Genomic DNA, 17,724 nt, shown 5'->3' with positions numbered 1-17,724 from the left:
TCTTTTCTCCATTGTATATCCTTGCCTCCTTTGTCATAGATTAGTTGACCATAGGTGTGTGGGTTTATCTCTGCGCTTTCTATCCTGTTCCATTGACCTATGTTTCTGTTTTTGTGCCAGTACCATATTGTCTTGATTACTGTAGCTTTGTAGTATAGTCTGAAGTCAGGGAGTCTGATTCCTCCTGCTCCGTTTTTTCCCTCAAGACTGCTTTGGCTATTCGGGGTCTTTTGTGTCTCCATACAAATTTTAAGATTTTTTGTTCTAGTTCCGTAAAAAATGCCATTGGTAATTTGATAGGGATTGCAATGAATCTGTAGATTGCTTTGGGTTGTATAGTCATTTTCACAGTGTTGATTCTTCCAATCCAAGAACATGGTATATCTCTCCATCTGTTGGTATCATCTTTAATTTCTTTCATCAGTGTCTTACAGTTTTCTGCATACAGGTCTTTTGTCTCCATAGGTAGGTTTATTCCTAGGTATTTTATTCTTTTTGTTGCAGTGGTAAATGGGAGTGTTTCCTTAATTTCTCTTTGAGATTTTTCATCATTAGTGTATAGGAATGCAAGAGATTTCTGTGCATTAATTTTGTATCCTGCAACTTTACCAAAATCATTGATTAGCTCTAGTAGTTTTCTGGTGGCATTTTTAGGGTTCTCTATATATAATATCATGTCATCTGCAAACAGTGACAGTTTTACTTCTTTTCCAATTTGTATTCCTTTTATTTCTTTTTCTTCTCTGATTGCCGTGGCTAGGACTTCCAAAACTCGAGAAGAAAGTGTAATCTGCTGTTTTTGGATGGAATGTGCTCTAAATATCAATTAAATCTATCTGATAATTTAATTATCAATTAAATCTATCAATTAAATCTATAAATATCAATTAAATCTAAGTGGGTCTCTTGTAGACAGCATATAGATGGGTCTTGTTTTTGTATCCATTCAGCAAGCCTGTGTCTTTTGGTTGGAGCATTTAATCCATTCACGTTTAAGGTAATTATCAATATGTTATGTTCCTATTACCATTTTCTTAATTGTTTTGGGTTTGTTTTTGTAGGTCCTTTTCTTCTCTTGTGTTTCCCACTTAGAGAAGTTCCTTTAGCATTTGTTGTAGAGCTGGTTTGGTGGTGCTGAATTCTCTTAGCTTTTGCTTGTCTGTAAAGCTTTTGATTTTTTGATTTTTTGATTTCTCCATCGAATCTGAATGAGATCCTTGCTGGGTAGAGTAATCTTGGTTTTAGGTTATTCTCTTTCATCACTTTAAATATATCATGCCACTCCCTTCTGGTTTGTAGAGTTTCTGCTGAGAAATCAGCTGTTAACCTTATGGGAGTTCCCTTGTATGTTATTTGTCGTTTTTCCCTTGCTGCTTTCAATAACTTTTCTTTGTCTTTAATTTTTGCCAATTTGATTACTATGTGTCTCGGCGTGTTTCTCCTTGGGTTTATCCTGTATGGGACTCGCTGCGCTTCCTGGACTTGGGTGGCTATTTCCTTTCCCATGTTAGGGAAGTTTTCGACTATAATCTCTTTAAATATTTTCTCTGGCCCTTTCTCTCTCTCTTCTCCATCTGGGACCCCTATAATGCGAATGTTGTTGTGTTTAATGTTGTCCCAGAGGTCTCTTAGGCTGTCTTCATTTCTTTTCATTGTTTTTTCTTTATTCTGTTCTGCAGCAGTGAATTCCACCATTCTGTCTTCCAGGTCACTTATCCGTTCTTCTGCCTCAGTTATTCTGCTATTGATTCTTTCTAGTGTATTTTTAATTTCAGTTATTGTATTGTTCATCTCCGTTTGTTTGTTCTTTAATTCTTCTAGGTCTTTGTTAAACATTTCTTGCATCTTCTCGATCTTTGCCTCCATTCTTTTTCCGAGGTCCTGGATCATCTTCACTATCATTATTCTGAATTCTTTTTCTGGAAGGTTGCCTATCTCCACTTCATTTAGTTGTTTTTCTGGGGTTTTATCTTGTTCCTTCATCTGGTACATAGCCCTCTGCCTTTTCATCTTGTCTCTCTTTCTGTGAATGTGGTTTTTGTTCCACAGGCTGCAGGATTGTAGTTCTTCTTGCTTCTGCTGTCTGCCTTCTCGGGGAGAAAGTTTTAAACTATGTAAATATCGTGTTTCTCATCAAACTTCTACCCATTAGTTTTAGCACCTGATGATGATTCTTGCTTGCATCAGTTATTCATATAACGATTGCAAAATTGTCATTCCTTTCCTATGTATTAGTTGGTGTTCTATTAAGAGCTTTACTTTGCCCCTGTTTACTTATTTGCTTATTTGTTAGTGTGGACTCACAGATTCTTATGCTACTAATTTTTTTTTCTTGTGTTAAAATACACGTAACATAAAATTTACTATCTTAGCCATTTTTACGTGTACAATCCAGTGGTGTTAAATACATTCACATTGTTGTGCAACCATCACCACCATCCATCCCCATAACTCTTTTCATCTTGTAAAACTGATACCCATTGAATAATAACTCCCATTTCCCCACTCTTCCCAGCCCCTGGCAACCACCATTCTATTTTCTGTCTCTATGATTTTGACTACTCTAAGTACCGTGTGTAAGTGGAATCATATAATATTTGTCTTTTTGTGTCTGGCTTATTTCGCTGAGAGTAATATCCTCAAGGTTCATGCACGTTATAGCAGGTATTATTAGTACTTCATTCCATTTAAAAGCTGAATAATATTCCACTGTATGGATGAACCACATTTTGCTTATCCGTTCATCTGTGGTCGACACTTAGGTTGCTTCCACATTTTAGCCATTGTGAGTAATGCTACTGTGAATAGCATTTAAATCCCCTGAAAGTCACTTCAGCCAGAAGGGCAGGGGCTGGCACAGTTGGGGGCAGGTGCAGCAGCCGTGGCCTCCTGCCTCTCTGCCTACTCCTCTGTGATCAGAAGCATCATTCAGAACAGATTCCCAGTTTTTGGAGGATAGGGTCCTTTTTGCCCACCCTAGGTCCTGCAGAATGCTGCAGGGACACATGCACAGCTGCCTGCTGGGCCCTGGGGTGGGGAATGGGTAGCTGTTCCCGTGCTAAGAGCTGAGAGCAGTTTAACCCTCCAAACCTTCCCCTGGAAGTTGCAAGCCTTCAGCAGTCTGCAGACTTCCAGAATAGTTACATCAGGCACATTCTGCCTATGCAGTAGTTGTCCAGGTGGGACAGGGGTTCCCAGTGCTGCCTGTTCTGCCATCTTTCCAGGAGCCTCTTCAATTGATTTTGATGTTGATCTTATAGCTAGACAATCTGCTAAACTTAAAAAAAATTAATACACTTTGTCTTATAGAGCAGTTTTAGGTTTACAGAAAGATGGCATAGGGAGTTCCTGTTAAGCCATTTCGCTCCCCCTCCCACCCCATTTCCCCTGTTATTAATATCTTGCATTAATTTGGTACTTTTTAAATACAATCGATGAGCCAATATTGATACATTATTATCATCCAAAGTCCATAGTTTACGTTCAGATTCACTCTTTGTGTTGTACGTTCCGTGGGTTTTGACAAATGTATACAACATGTGTCTATCATTACTCTATCATACAGAATAGTTTCACTGCTCTTAAAATCCTCCATGATCCGCCTATTCGTCCTCCCCCCTCACCGATCCCCTGGGAACCACTCCAGAATGTCATATAGTTAGAATCATACAGTCTGTAGCCTTTTCAGATTGGCTTCTTTCACTTAGTAATATGCATGTAAAGTTTATTCATATCTTCATGTACCAGTTTGTTTATCCATTGCCTATTGAAGGACATCTTGGTTGCTTCCAAGTTTTAGCACTATGAATAAACCTGCTATAATTATTCCTGTGCAGGTTTTTGTGTGCACATGTTTTCAGCTCATTTGAGTAAATACCAAAGAGCATATGGTTGGCTCATATGGTAAGAGAATATTAGTTTTGTAAGAAACCGTCAAACTGTCTTCCAAAGTGGCTGCACCGTTCTGCATTCCCACCAGCAGTGATGAGAGTTCCTGTTGCTCCACATCCTCGCCAGCATTTGGTGCTGTCAGTGTTCCGGATTTTGGCCATTCTGATAGGTGTGTAGTGGTATCTCATTGTTTCAATTTGTGATTTCCTAATGACGTATAATGCTGAACATCTTTTCATGTATCTATTTGCCGTGTGTATACCTTTGGTGAGGTGTGTATTCAGATCTTTTGCACATTTAAAATTTGTGTTGTTGTCTTATTGTTGAGTTTTAGAAGTACCTTGTATATTTTAAATAGCAACCCTTTGTCAGCTATGTATTTTACAAAGATTTTCTCTCAGTCTGTGGCAAGCTCAGGTCTGGCTGCTCTCTGCTCAAGAGCCAATACTTGAGAGGCAAGTGTTGGTAGAAAGGAAAGGTTGCTTTAATCAGAAGGCTGGCAATGTGCGGAGGAGGTGGGCTCATGTCCCCCGAATCAACTCCAGAGATTCCGCTCAGCCCTGACAGATTTTAAAGGGGAAAAAGGGAAAGAATCTCAGTGAACCGTCAAGGCAGGAGGTCAAGCTCTGTGTCCTCTCCTCGTGTGCAGGCTGGCTGACTCCTCATGAGCTTTCTTCAGATGTTGTCTTGCCCCACGCGGCCTGCCTGCAGGATTGCTAAGGGGGCTGCTGGGGGTAGACAGCTAGTCACTCTTTAACTGCTCAGTTCTTAATTCCTACTTCTTTTCGTCTAGGGAAAGGACCGACAGGTTAGGCAAGGCATGGTGTGCATTCAGTAGAGCGTGAGTCAGGAGTTAGGTAGGTTGAATGTCACCTAGTGACCTGATTTCTGTAAGGTTTGAGGGCAACAGAAATGGGCAAACAGGAAAGGGGCAAAAGAGCTCCTTACACTTTCATTCTGTCAACAATGTCTTCTGCAGAGCTGGAGTTTTTCATTTTAATGAAGGACAGCCTATCAGTGTTTTCTTTCATAGATTGTGATTGGAGTGTTATATCTAAGAAGCTATCACCAAACCCAAGGTCACCTAGAGTTTCTCCTATGTTTATGTTCTAGGAGTTTTATAGTCTTGTGTTTTACATGAAAACACAAAGTCTATGATTCATTCTGAGTTAATTTTTGTGAAGGGTGTAAGGTCTGTATCTAGATATATTTATGTTTTATGTGATGTTCGGTGTTCTATTACCATTTGTCACAGAGACTCTCCTTTCTGCATTGGATTGCCTTTGCTCCTTTGCCAACGATTACTTGACTGTATTTGTGTGGGTCTGTTTCTGGGCTGTCTATTCTGCTCCACTGATCTATCTGTGTATTCTTTCACTGATACCACACAGTCCTGATGACCGTAGCTTTACAGTTAAGTGGGGTAGTGTCAGTCTTCCAACTTTATTTCCGTTAAATAGTGTGTTTTCTATTCTGGTTCTTTTGCCTCTGCATAAAACTTTGGAATCTGTTGATATCTTTGAAATGATTTGCTGAAATTTTGATTGAGATTGTGTTGCATATATAGATCAAGTTGGGAAGATCTTTTGATTCTTTATCATAATTTTATAGTTTCCCGCTTATAGATCTTGTATATATTTTTTTCGATTTATACCTAAGTATTTAAAATTTTTTTTGGTGCTAACATAATTGGTATTGTGATTTTAATTTCAGAATCTAATTGTTCATTGCTGGTAGGAAAACAGTTGTCTTCTGTATATCAACCTTCTATCCTGCAACGTTGCTGTAATTGCTTAGTAGTTCCAGGAGTTTTTTGGTCGGTTCTTTGGGATTTTCTACATAGATAATCATGTAATCTGTGAACAAAGACAGTTTTATTTCTTCTTCCCCAATATGTATACCTTTTATTTCCTTGTCTTATCCTATTGCATTAGCTAGGACTTCCAGTATGAAGTTGAATACAAGTGGTGAGAGTAGACATTCTTGTTCCTGATTCAGCAGGAAAGCATCTAGTTTTTCTCACCATTAAGTATGATGTTAGCTGTGGGTTTTTTGTGGCTGCTCTTTATCAAGTTGAGGAACTTCCCCTCTGTTCCTAGTTTGCTGAAAGTTTTTTTTTTTTATCATGAATAGGTGTTAGATTTTGTCAAATATTTCTTCTACAGCTATTGATATGATCATGTGATTTTTTTTCTTCTTTAGAAAAGAAGTTGATTTGATAGATTGCATTTTAGAATGTTCAACCAGCCTTTCATACCTGGTATAGATCCCACTTGTTTGTGATATGTAATTCTTTTTATACATTTTTGGATTTGATTTGCTAATATTTTATTGAGGATTTTTTATATCTGTGCTACTGAAAGATATTTATCCCTAGCTTGCCTTTCTTATAATGTCTTTGTCTGGTTTTGGTACGCTGTCCTCATCGAATGAGTTAGGCAAAATTCCCTCTGTTTCTGTTCTTTGGAAGAGATTGTAGAGATGGTACAATTTCTTCCTTAGATGTTTGGTAGAATTCACCAGCGAATCCATCTGGGTAACTCTTTTTATTCTAATTAATTGCTTGTAGATTCTTTTGGGTTTCCTCTGTAGACAGTCATATCACTTGTAAATGACATATTTTTCCTTTCAATCCATAGGCCTATAGTTTATTTTCTTGTCTCATTGCCCTGGCTAAGACTTCAGTATTCTGCTTAGCAGAAGTGGTAATAGTGCCATCTTTGTCATATTTCCTGATTTTAAAGGGGAATGCTTCTAATATTTCTCCATTAAGAATGACATTTGGGAATTCCCTGGTGGTCCAGTGGTTAGGACTCTGCACTTCCACTGCCGGGGGCCTGGGTTCAGTCCCTGGTCAGGGAACTAAGTTCCCACAAGCTGTGTGATGTGGACGAAAAAAAAAAAAAAAATGACATCTCCTGTAGGTTTTTGGTAATTATCCCTTTTCACGTTAACAAAGCTCTTTTCTCTTCCTAGTTTGCTAAGTTGTTTTTTCTCTCTGTTGTGAATGGGTGTTGTATTTCAGCAAATGATTTTTCTGTCTCTATTGAGATGATTATACATTTATCTCCTTTATCTGTTAATGTTGTAGATAATTATTGTAGATTTTTCTAACGTTAAAACACCTTTGCATTTCTGGATGAACCTCACTTAGTATTGGTATATCTCTACTGTATGTAGTTTCCCAATATTTAATTTAGAGTTTTGCATCTGTGTCCATTAATGAACAGCCTGAAATTTTTACTTTACCATATCCCTCTTGTCTGGTTTGTTGAGAAGCTTATGTTGAGTTCCCAGAATGAACTAGGGAAAGTGTTCCTTCCTCTTTCTGTTTCCTAGGAGAGTTTGTGTAAGATTAGAATGATTGTTCTTGATAATTTGGTAGAATTCACTTACAAAATGTCTAGACTTGGAGTTTTTTTTCTGGGCAAAGTTTATGTTTTTTACGTATATCTTTAGTAGTTGTAGGACTATTCAGGCTCTTTATTCTTGAGGCAGTTTCAATACATTAATTTTCTGAGTAATTTGTACATATTGTCTAAGTTTTCAGATGTATTGCATGAGTTTTTCTTATTTTCTCTTCACTTTTTAATTTCCACTAAAGCTATAGTCATACCGCTCTTTTTATTGCTAATGTTGTTTATTTGTACTTTCATTCTTTGTATTAACATGTCTTGCTGAGTTGGTGGCTCAAAACAGCTCACGTTTATCACCTTGCAGTTTCTGTGGGTCAGGAGTCCAGGCGTGGCTGAGCTGGGCCCCCTGCTTCGGGGTTTCCCCGGGTTGCAGTCAGGATGCTGGCCAGGGCTGGGGCCTCACCTGAGCCTTGACTGAGGGTCTGCCCCAGGCGTGTGTGGTTGTTGGCAGGCTTCCATCCCTTGCAGGTTGTCAGCCTCAGGCCCCATTTCCTTGCTGACTGGAGTCACCCTTGCTGACTGGAGCCACCCTTAGTTTCCTGCCACGTGGGCTTCTGTATGGAGGCTCCAGGAGAGCCAGCAAGGGAGGGATCAGTAGAGCCAGGGAGTCTGTCTGCCAGCCAGGTGGGAGCTGGAAGCAGCGACCATCAACGGTGCAGGGATCAGCTGGCTACAAACAGGACACGAGGCTGCCGCTCGAGAGGGATGACACGGGCTGAGCACCTGGAGGCCAGTGAGCGTCATGGGGGGCGGGTCACCCTAAAGGCTGTATTCGTACCTTCACCTCTAGTCCTTTCAGAGAACCAGGTCTTCTTTGGAAGTACCAGTTAGACCTGTGATGGATCTTCTTTGTCCTCTGAATGTATCATTTTCTCTCTCATTTTTTGTTTATTTTAAAATTTTCGTTTATGTGATTTACTCAAGCCTGTGTCACTGACCTTGTTTTCGGTGATATCGATCCTGTTTGTAGCTGCTTCTAATGTGGGTTCGTCCCTGAGGTTTTCCTCTCCTTAATTTCTTTTCACTGCCACTTTGCTCCCCTCCTGTAGCCTGTAATCGCTGCTTCTTTGACGTTGTATCTCCTCCCTGAACTGTTTGTTTTTACATATTTTTAAGGAAGACCATGCTCATTCTTCTGAGGCCGTAGAGTGGGGGGAATGGGGGTAGCAGGTAAGTTGCTGTTTTGCTGGAATGTTCATCGGGCATGTTCATCCTGCTGTGTTCCAGGGAGACCCTCGAGCGGGGCCTGCAGTTCTGTCGGCAGAAGCAGAGGCCTGATGGCTCCTGGGAAGGGTGAGTGATGCCTGTGGGTGCAGATGCGTGTGGGGTGCTCGTGCTGCCCCAGGGGTTTCTGGACATGTTCCTGGTGGGCCTTGCTCCTTTATGAATGCCCAGCCTCCCCTGGTGGTGACTGCTCAGCGTGCTGCTAAGGCAGTGTGGTGAGGGCGTTGGAAGGGCGCAGTGGCCTGGTGGCTCCACCCCTCCTCTGTGTTTGGATCCGTTCTCATCTGGCTTTGGATCCAGCACATGGAGCCGCCCACGGAGGCCAGGTTGGGTAGGTCTGTCTTAGTGCTGAAGGCCTTGTGGATACTTTTCCTGAAGATAGCCGCAGCCCCCCGTGCACCCCCATGCTGGAGGGAGTCCCTGCCCCCGCTGTGAACGAGGACTCAGGGGCCGGGCGCTGTCCCCTTCTTCCTCCAGCTCCTGGGGGGTGTGCTTCACCTACGGCACCTGCTTTGGGCTGGAAGCCTTCGCCTGCATGGGGCACACTTACCGCGATGGGTGAGTGTGGACATTCCCACCTTGGCGGGATGGGGGTCTTCTCAGCATGACACTCTGCTGGAGGCGTTTCTCCCTTTGTTGTTTGATTTTGGGGGTGTTCTTACATGTTTTTAAACAGTGAGATAAGATCAAGATTCCGGAAAATGTGTGAGCCACTGTGCCTCACTGTGCAGCCTCCCGGCTCGTGTGGGGGAGGGAAGCCTCTGGCCCTCCCCCAGCTCACCCGCCCGCCCGTACCCAAGCCCCACACCCAAGTAAGAGCAGGAGCGGCCCGAGGCCAGGATGCTGGCTGGGAGAAGGGAGGAGGCCTCGGGTCAGCTGTCTCCAGCTGCCTCCCTGAGGGCTTCTTTGCTGGCGGGCCACGTCTGGGAGGCCATCTGCAGATGCACAGCATCTCCCTTTACCTTCCAACGGCCCTGCGGTGCCGGCGCCTGTCCCCCTTCAACGTCCCACGGTGGGGTGGGCCTGAGTGCGGAGGCCCACGCGGCCCTCTCCGTGACCCTGAGGGGCCTGGCCAGGGCGAGAAGCGGGGCCGGGACTTCGCCCGGCATGATGGTGTCTCGTGTCTTGCTGGTCTCTGCAGGGCTGCCTGTGCAGAGGTCTCCCAGGCCTGCGACTTCCTGCTGTCCCGCCAGATGGCAGATGGAGGCTGGGGGGAGGACTTCGAGTCCTGTGAGCAGCGGTGCTACGTGCAGAGCGCCCGCTCCCAGATCCACAACACATGCTGGGCCCTGATGGGGCTGATGGCCGTCAGGTGGGGGCGACGAGGCCTGTCCCAGAGCTGCGGGGCTGGGCGAAGGAAGGGCGGTGAGCCGGCAGCCTGGGCGGGCACGGCAGCTGAGCTCCGAGTGCAGCAGTGGGAGGAGGCGAGGCCTGCGGGGCCCCCTCAACAGGCTCCCAGGGCAAGGTGGCAGGTCCTGCAGAAAGGCCACCCAACAGGGACAGCCAGGGGAGCAGGGCCGTCAGCAGCGTGAGGTGTGGCAGCACCTGCAGTTGCTCTGTGTCCGCAGCTGGCCCTAAGCCACACACGTGCTCAGGCGCGTGCACACAACACACCCACGCAGACGTGTGCACACAGACGTGCACACGGTGTCCCAGCCTGTGCTGCCCTGTTGGGTTTGGGGCCACTGGGAAATCTCCCTAAAACCCCCTCAAAGGAAGGCCGGGTAGCGTGGGCAGGAGCGGGCAGGCTGAGCTCCGTCCTGAGCCATCGAGCCTTCTGGTGGCTCATCAGGCCGGGACGAGCAAGCTTAGCACATGTGGCTTCGGTGGCCCTCAGAGGGCCCTGAGGACCAGTGGCCGCGGGGACAGGAGAGCAGCACCTCATGGCAGGGACCGCTCGCCCGGCCACGCGTGGGCTGCCCTCCTGCCTGCTCGCCTCTGCCCTGGTGGCGTTTCCTGCTCCTCGGGGTGTCTGGTGGGCCGACTGTTACCGGCGGGTCTGCAGTTCAGGTCTGTCTGTCATCGTGCAGCGTTTCACATCCTTGTCCCTGTGCTTGGCTGTGTGAGGGTGAGGATGCAGGTCTGTCCGCAGCCGGAGGTGGGCTCGTGCAGAGTGGGGGTGGGAGTGCTCAGTGCCCCTCTCCCTGCAGGCACCCTGACGTAGTGGCCCTGGAGAGGGGAGTCAGCTACCTGCTTGGGAAACAGCTGCCCAATGGCGACTGGCCCCAGGTACGAGTGGGCCCGCGCCTGGCCCCACGTCCTTCATGGGCCCACGGGTGGGGTTTCACCTTGGGGATTTGAGAGTCACAAACACCACCGATGAGTGGCCTGTGTTGGAAGCAGGTCTGTGATGGTGGCGGGTCCTGAAGGCCTGGGCCGTTTGCAGCTGAAGCACTGGCTTGGCGGCAGGGCTGGTGGTGTCGGGGAAGGAGCTGGTGGGGGAGAAGCCCATGGGCCAGGACACCCTTGGGCTGAGCCTGACAGCCCCTCACTCAGAAGGAAGTGTGGAAGGGCATGGGGTCACGAGGTCACATGAGGCTGACCCCGCCTTGGATGAGTCTGGGGTTGGTGGGGCTGCGAGGGGTTGGTGGCCCGGGCTGGAGGGTTTGTTGCAGGGCCTGGGGTCCGAGAGCTGGGGTGGTGGTCAGCCCGCCTGCTGAGGTCAGCCGGCCAGCCCTCCAGCCAGGGTCCCGGTTCAGGGAGCTGTCCAGCCACCTGGTGGAGCCGTTGTGTTTATTCCCTGTGTCCTTTCAGGACAACATCGCTGGGGTCTTCAACAAGTCCTGTGCCATCAGCTACACGAGCTACAGAAACATCTTCCCCATCTGGGCCCTTGGGCGCTTCTCCCGCCTGCACCCCGAGAGCGCCCTGGCCGGCCACCCTTGAGAGCACGTCTGTGGGCACCTGGGGGGGGCTGGTCATGCGAGTTCCAGGCGAGGTTGGGGCATCTCATAGGGGCCGAGGCAGCCCCCTCCCTGCCCGCTTCGGCGGGAGCACTGAGCCTGGGCCTGTGGCACGGGCAGGGCTGGTGCCTTCAGACCCGATTTTCAGTGTAGGGTTAGTTCTGAGAACAGTTGGTCGAGCTCGGGTGAGGGAAGGAACAGGATGAGCCATGAGGGTGGGTAAAGCACAGTGCGCTCCGTGGTACCCCCTGGCGTGGTACGTGTCCCCTCTGTGGGCGTGGGGCTGGGAGGGCTTTCCTGACCGGTGACTGAGTTCTCAGGAGCGGAGCAGCTGTGCCTCGTCCGCGTCCTGCCTTGGGCCCTGGAGGACCGGCTCTTCCTGTCTCTGTCTCTGGCTGAGGGATGGGACAGCCGCCCCGAACGGCCTGGCAGGAGAGGCTGGACCTCCCTGTTCACTGTGGCGGCTCAGGCTCGGCGAGGATCGGGGACCAGACGCTGCACGCTGGCCTGCCCCGGGTCTCGAGGTCACCAGCGCCGCGTCATGGTTCAGCCAGCCTGTGGGGCGCCAGCATCGCTACCTCCAGAGGTTGTAGTCGTCTTGTAGTGACAGATGGGAGGCCAAGCGTAAGGAACGGTGAGGGGTTGTTAATGGCCACACAACAGTGGGGCCCTGATGTGTGTTGGGGACACCCCTCACCCCCCTTTGTGCTCTTGAGCTGAAGGGAGGGTCAGATTTCCAGGGTGCTGCCTCTCAGGTGGTGAGCCTCTGAATTCCCCTCTGGCTTCTAAACCCGTCTGGCTTAACGTGCATGGGCTTGGGGCTCAGGATGGAAAATCCAAATCCTGGAATTGCCTCTGACCTACGAGGATGAGCAGGAGTGTGGCTGTGAGGGTCACTGAGAGCGTTGATGAGGGTCAAACCCAGGCCTGGTGTCACCCCAGGAGCCCACCTGCTTCTCGTCCCCCCCAGGGCCTTCTCCGTCTGCTGTTCCTCTGTGCCTCTCCCTGTCTGACGGCAGCCCTGGCTGCGCGGCCCCAGCGGACCGCCCTCCCTCTGACAGCCAGAGAGACGCCTGGATGCCCCCCTGCTCCCGCCATCCCTGCCCAGACCCTTAGGGCGCTCTCCAAGGTTTCCACCACGTGGCCTTGCTTCCGCAGCTCTCGTGGCCCCCGAGCGCTCTCCCTGACTCTGCCCGGGGCTTGCCTGCGTCCGGCCTTTGCCTGAGCTGCCCCCCACTGCCCTCCTGCCCCAGGTGGTGCTCTACCTGCTCTGAGCCCCGCAGGGCCTGGGCGCGTGTACGCCCTGGCAGGTCCTGCTGGCTCCACCGGCTGCCACACTGTGGAACGTAGCGGGTGTTCAGCTGGTGCTAGGTGGATGTCAGCACTTGCCCCAGACATTTTTAAACTAGGGTTTATTTTGCTGAGGAAGCTGCGCTGGGCCCCTTTGAGATCTGTCAGAGTTGCTCTTGCACCAGCAGCGCAGACGGTGATTTCCAACAGTCTGCTTCTTGCAGCGGTCACTGCCCAGCCATGATCAGATCACTGGACGAAACATAAAGCTTCCAGGAAAGAAATGAAAATCCACTGTTATACTGAAACATTTTTGAACGTCACCTATCTTACCAGCTACCTTAATACACAGACATTTGAGTCCCTTAGGCAGAGGCTTGTCATGCATGTGTTTTGTTTCATCCTGGAAACCGTCATGGATTGGGGTCCCTCGTGCCCCACGTCGGACGCTGGACCACCACCCCTCAGTCTCAGGGAACAAGAGAAATTGTTCCCAGATAAGCAGGATACACCTCTAGTTATTTGAGGGGAAAATATTTGCCTCAACCTGATTAAAAGTCAGGTTCTCTATCCTGGGTGAATGATTAACATGTCTTGACTTCAAATTGTTTTATTTTTGGTTATCAGGAGCAAATTTTGAATGTTGTGCTGGGAAGTTTTCTCTGGAGCCAGGTTAGCTTTTCTTGTTCAGCAGGATGTAAACTTCAGATATGACCCTTTGAGGGATTCTCTAACTGGAAATGCTTAACTCACAATGGAAACTTAACTCCAAGAAAATGCTTTCCTTACTGAACATAACCAATGTCGATACATAGATTTAAGTTTTATTCGGACAATAAAAATGTTTGAACAATTGATACAATCAACTGTTGCCTCCTCATTCTTCTCTCAGCTCTCAGCAACTAATTGTAGGTTAATTGGCCAGCTTGATTTATGTTCATCTCTCCCTCTGCAATATAAAGTTTTATTTGTAATTCCCTTTGTTTCAAAAAGAAATTAAGGTTAGAAACACAAGACAAGGGGACATGAAGGCAAGAAAGTTAGAGGGGACTGGCAGGGATGTCACACATGAGGTACCTGCCAGAGGCTTGATTCACTTGCTGTCGTTGGCCTCCAAAGTCAGTGCTCAACTTTCTCACTGATTGTGGGAAGGGGGCATCTGGGCTGCGCCTCTCCACAAGGTGTCTGGTCACAGCAGAATTCACAAGAACCGCCCTCGCAAGTGGCAGCCGTAGGAAGCTGAAGACGCAGCTCTGACGAGCTCAGTAAACTTACTAGGGGCACTGGGGCAGCATGTCTTGACCTTGGGCTCCCCTCAAAGACACGTGCCTGGCATTTTCACTTGGAATTTCTGGTGCTGTTTTAAAAACCCTCTTTCCTCGCTCAGGATTAGGGTGATAGCGATAACTTCAGAGTTACTTGTTTTCTTCAGGGAAAATAATTCAACCAGTAGTTTCTGTGTGATGACTATTACTGGTATGTGACTTCCAGCCTTCCTCCCAGGGCGGTGGTGCCCCAGGGGCCATTTGAGACCCGTGCTGCACATGGTGGAGAACAGCTACTTTGGTGGCTTTAGGCAGCCTCTGATGCCTGTCCCACGGCCAGGCCTCTTGTGCAGGATGCAGCGAGCCGGAGACCTCATGTTCCCTGATGGCCCTGGTTCTTGGGAAGGTAGAGGAGCAGGGCTTGCCCTTGGGCCCTCTAGGAATAGGTGAGCATTGAAGCGGCCTGATGGTGGCCAGAAGACTTAAAACATCAAACAGAGCTTCAGTGGCCTGTTGGATAATACTGAGTGGTCCAATACGTGTTATCTGAGACCTAGAAAAGCGGGAGGGAGGGTGGAAGGCAGGCAGAAAAACATTGGAAGAAACCGTGGCTGAAATTTTCCCTAACACAAGACGTGTAAGCCCACAGATCCATGAACCTCAGCGACAGACCAAAAACCCCACCAAAACCCACTTTAAGGCTCATGATAATCTGATGAAAACCAAGGATGAATAAATCTTAAAAGCAAACGAAACGGGCACGTTATGTACTGGTGAGCAAAGCCAAGGATGAGAAGCGACTTCTCATCAGGAACAGACATGCTGGAATGACATCTTCAAAGTGTTGAAACCTTAAATTCCATATTCAAAGAAAACAGAAATGAAAGCAGAGTGGAGCTTTTCCAGACAAACCAACGCTGAAGGAATCATCCAGCAGCCTTGCCTTACGAGAAATGTTCAGTTGTTGAGGTGTGGGAAAGAGATACCGGGTGGAAACTGATCTTCAGAGAATGAAGAGCACCAGGTGGGAAGTGCGTGGTAAGTATAGAAGCTTTCCCCCTTTGTCTAAAAGATTTTTTCTTTAACTTTTTTTTCTTTTAATTAATTATTTTTTGGCTGCGTTGGGTCTTCGTTGCTCCACGTGGGCTTTCTCTAGTTGTGGTGAGCAGGGGCTACTCTTTGTTGCGGTGCACGGGCTTCTCATTGCGGTGGCTTGTTGCAGAGCACGTGCTCTAGGCGCACGGGCTTTGGTAGTTGTGGCACGTGGGCTCAGTAGTTGTGGCACACGGGCTTAGTTGTTCCTCAGCAGTGGGATCTTCCCGGAACAGGGCTCAAACCCATGTCCCCTGCATTGGCAGGCAGAGTCTTAACCACTGTGCCACCAGGGAAGTCCCTAAAATTAACTTTTAAAAGCAAAAATAATAATGGTGGTTTTAACATAAGAAGTAAAAGATATGACAACACAAAGGATGTTGAAGGAGGATGGAGGCTCCTACCTCGTGTATAAAGTGGTATGCTATGTAAAGGTAGGCTGTGATAAGCAGAAGAAACCTACTGTAAACCCTAGAGGAAACCACTAAAAAAGAAAGAGGTACAGCTGGTAAACTAATAAAGGAGGTAAAATAACCCTCCTAAAATAAAAGAAGGTGAGAAAAAGAAGAACAAAGGACAGATGGGACAAATAGAAAACAAATAATATAATAGACTTAAACCCAACTCTTATGGACTGAATTGTGCCCCCCAACTCCAAATTCATATGATACTGCATCTGGAGATGGGGCCTTTAAGAAGATAATTAAGGTTAAATGAGGTCCTAAGGGTGGGTCCCTGATCCAGTAGAACTCGTATCCTTGTAAGAGAGAGAGACACCAGGAACACACACACAGAGGAAAGACCACATGAGGACCCAGGGTGGGTGGTCGTCTGCACATGAGGAGAGAGGCCACAGGAGGGACCAGCCCTGCCAGTACCCTTGTCTTGGACTTCTAGCTTCCAGAACTGTAAGAAAATAAATGTTGTTTAAGCCACGCAGTCTGTGGTGGTTTGTTATGGCAGCCCTAGAAGACTAATACACCAACCATTTAAATAATTTTATTAACTGTAAAGGCCAAGCACTCCGGTTAAAAGGCAGAGACTTTAACCAGAGATTGTTAACATTGGATGAAAAAGCATGACCCATCAATGTTGTCCATAGAAATTTTTAGTATAAAGATACAGGATAAAAGTGAAAGTTTAGAAAAATACATAACATAAAAACACAAATAAGAAAAAGTGCTATATTAATATCAGTACATTTCAGGAAAAGGAACAGTACCAGAAATAAAAAGACATTTACTAACAATAAAAATGTCAATTCATCAAGAAGGCATAGCAGTCTTAAATGTATGGGCACCTAATAACAGAGCTTCAAAATACATGAAGCAAAAACTGGTGGGACTAAAGAAAGAATTAGACAAATACACAATTGAAGTGGGAGACTATAATACTTGTCTCAGCAACTGTAGACAAAACCTTCAACCGACTTGAGGACTTGGCATCTGTACAGCTCCCAGCATTCTTTCCTAGTGCTCATTCACTAAGATAGGCCATATGCTGGATCATGAGACAAGTCTCAAGAAATTCAAAAGGATTGAAACTGTACAGAGTGTACTGTGACCACTGTGGAGTTAAATTAGAAATCAGTGACAAAAAGACTTAGAAAATCCCTAATATTTGGAAATGAAACAATACACTTCTAAATCATCTATAGTAAAAAATAAAAGCACAAGGGGAATTAGAAAATATTTCAAGCTGAATGAAAATAAAAACATGACATCAAAATTTGTGGGATGTAGCTAAAGCAGTGCTTAGAGAAATATTTACAGGCTTACATATTAATGCTGTAGATAAGGTTTAAAATCAATGATTTAAGTGTCCATCTTAAGACTCTTAAAACCAAAGTAAGTAGAAGGAAGGATATACCAGACAAAAGGGTAGAAGTCAAATGCTACAGAAAACATAAAAGAAGATCAGTGAAACCAAAAGTTGATGCTTTGAGAAAAGTAACAAGCCTCTAGTCTGACCAAGTAAGAAAGAAAACAACCTATATCGGGAATGCAAAAGGGTACCTCACTATAGATCCTGCAGAAGTGAGTCGTCCAGCCTGCCCCCTAAGCCTGGCCACCCTTCTCCCTGGATCACACGGTTCCCACATGATCTGCTTTACATGCTCCTGCAAAAACCTGCTAACCCTGTTTCTGCACTTTCACATTTGGTTTTCTGCCTCGGCTGGACCTATTTGTCCTCAGAGGCATGACACCTCAGAGAAGATAATGAGGAAATATGAGCTGTGTAATGCCAGTGCTCCACAAGGTAGATGATGTGGACAAATTCCTCAAAAGACACAGTTGTTATCTAGATGGGCATGAGAAGAAATGGAAAATGTAAGTGATTTTATATCTATTTAAGAAATTGAATCAGAAACTAAAAGCTTTCCTGGAAGAAAACTTTAAGCTCACATGGCTTTGCTGGTGAATTTATCAACTATTTAAGAGAGAAATAGCAATGTAACACAACATCCAGAAAATGGAGGAGGGAACACCTTGCAATGCATTGTATAAGGTCAATATGACCTTGATAGCAAAACCAGACCAGGACATTACAAGAAAAGGAGATACAGATCAATTTCCCTCATGAACATAGAAAATACTTAAAATACTAGAAGTTGAATCCAGTGATGTGTTAGAAGGGACGTGC

The 17,724-nt window shown here is 46.5% G+C and overlaps 1 protein-coding gene across 3 annotated transcripts in view; it reads left to right on the top strand.

Annotated features, from left to right (window-relative positions):
- The window catches only part of LSS (lanosterol synthase), a 40,508-nt gene extending 26,922 nt beyond the window's left edge, over positions 1–13,586 (top strand). For all 3 annotated transcript variants that reach the window (XM_068547233.1, XM_068547235.1, XM_068547234.1), the window contains 5 exons: positions 8,535–8,600; positions 9,009–9,089; positions 9,673–9,843; positions 10,682–10,760; positions 11,286–13,586. In XM_068547233.1, coding sequence (XP_068403334.1) covers positions 8,535–8,600; positions 9,009–9,089; positions 9,673–9,843; positions 10,682–10,760; positions 11,286–11,417 — 529 coding nt within the window. In that variant the 3' untranslated portion in view covers positions 11,418–13,586. The remainder of the gene's footprint in view (positions 1–8,534; positions 8,601–9,008; positions 9,090–9,672; positions 9,844–10,681; positions 10,761–11,285) is intronic.
- Positions 13,587–17,724: the final 4,138 nt, after the last annotated feature.

This window comes from Eschrichtius robustus, chromosome 6 (genome assembly GCF_028021215.1).
Source record: "Eschrichtius robustus isolate mEscRob2 chromosome 6, mEscRob2.pri, whole genome shotgun sequence".
Classification (NCBI taxonomy): domain Eukaryota; kingdom Metazoa; phylum Chordata; class Mammalia; order Artiodactyla; family Eschrichtiidae; genus Eschrichtius; species Eschrichtius robustus.
The sequence above is the reverse complement of the archived record's forward strand: the minus strand, read 5'-3'. Positions and strand labels throughout refer to the sequence as shown.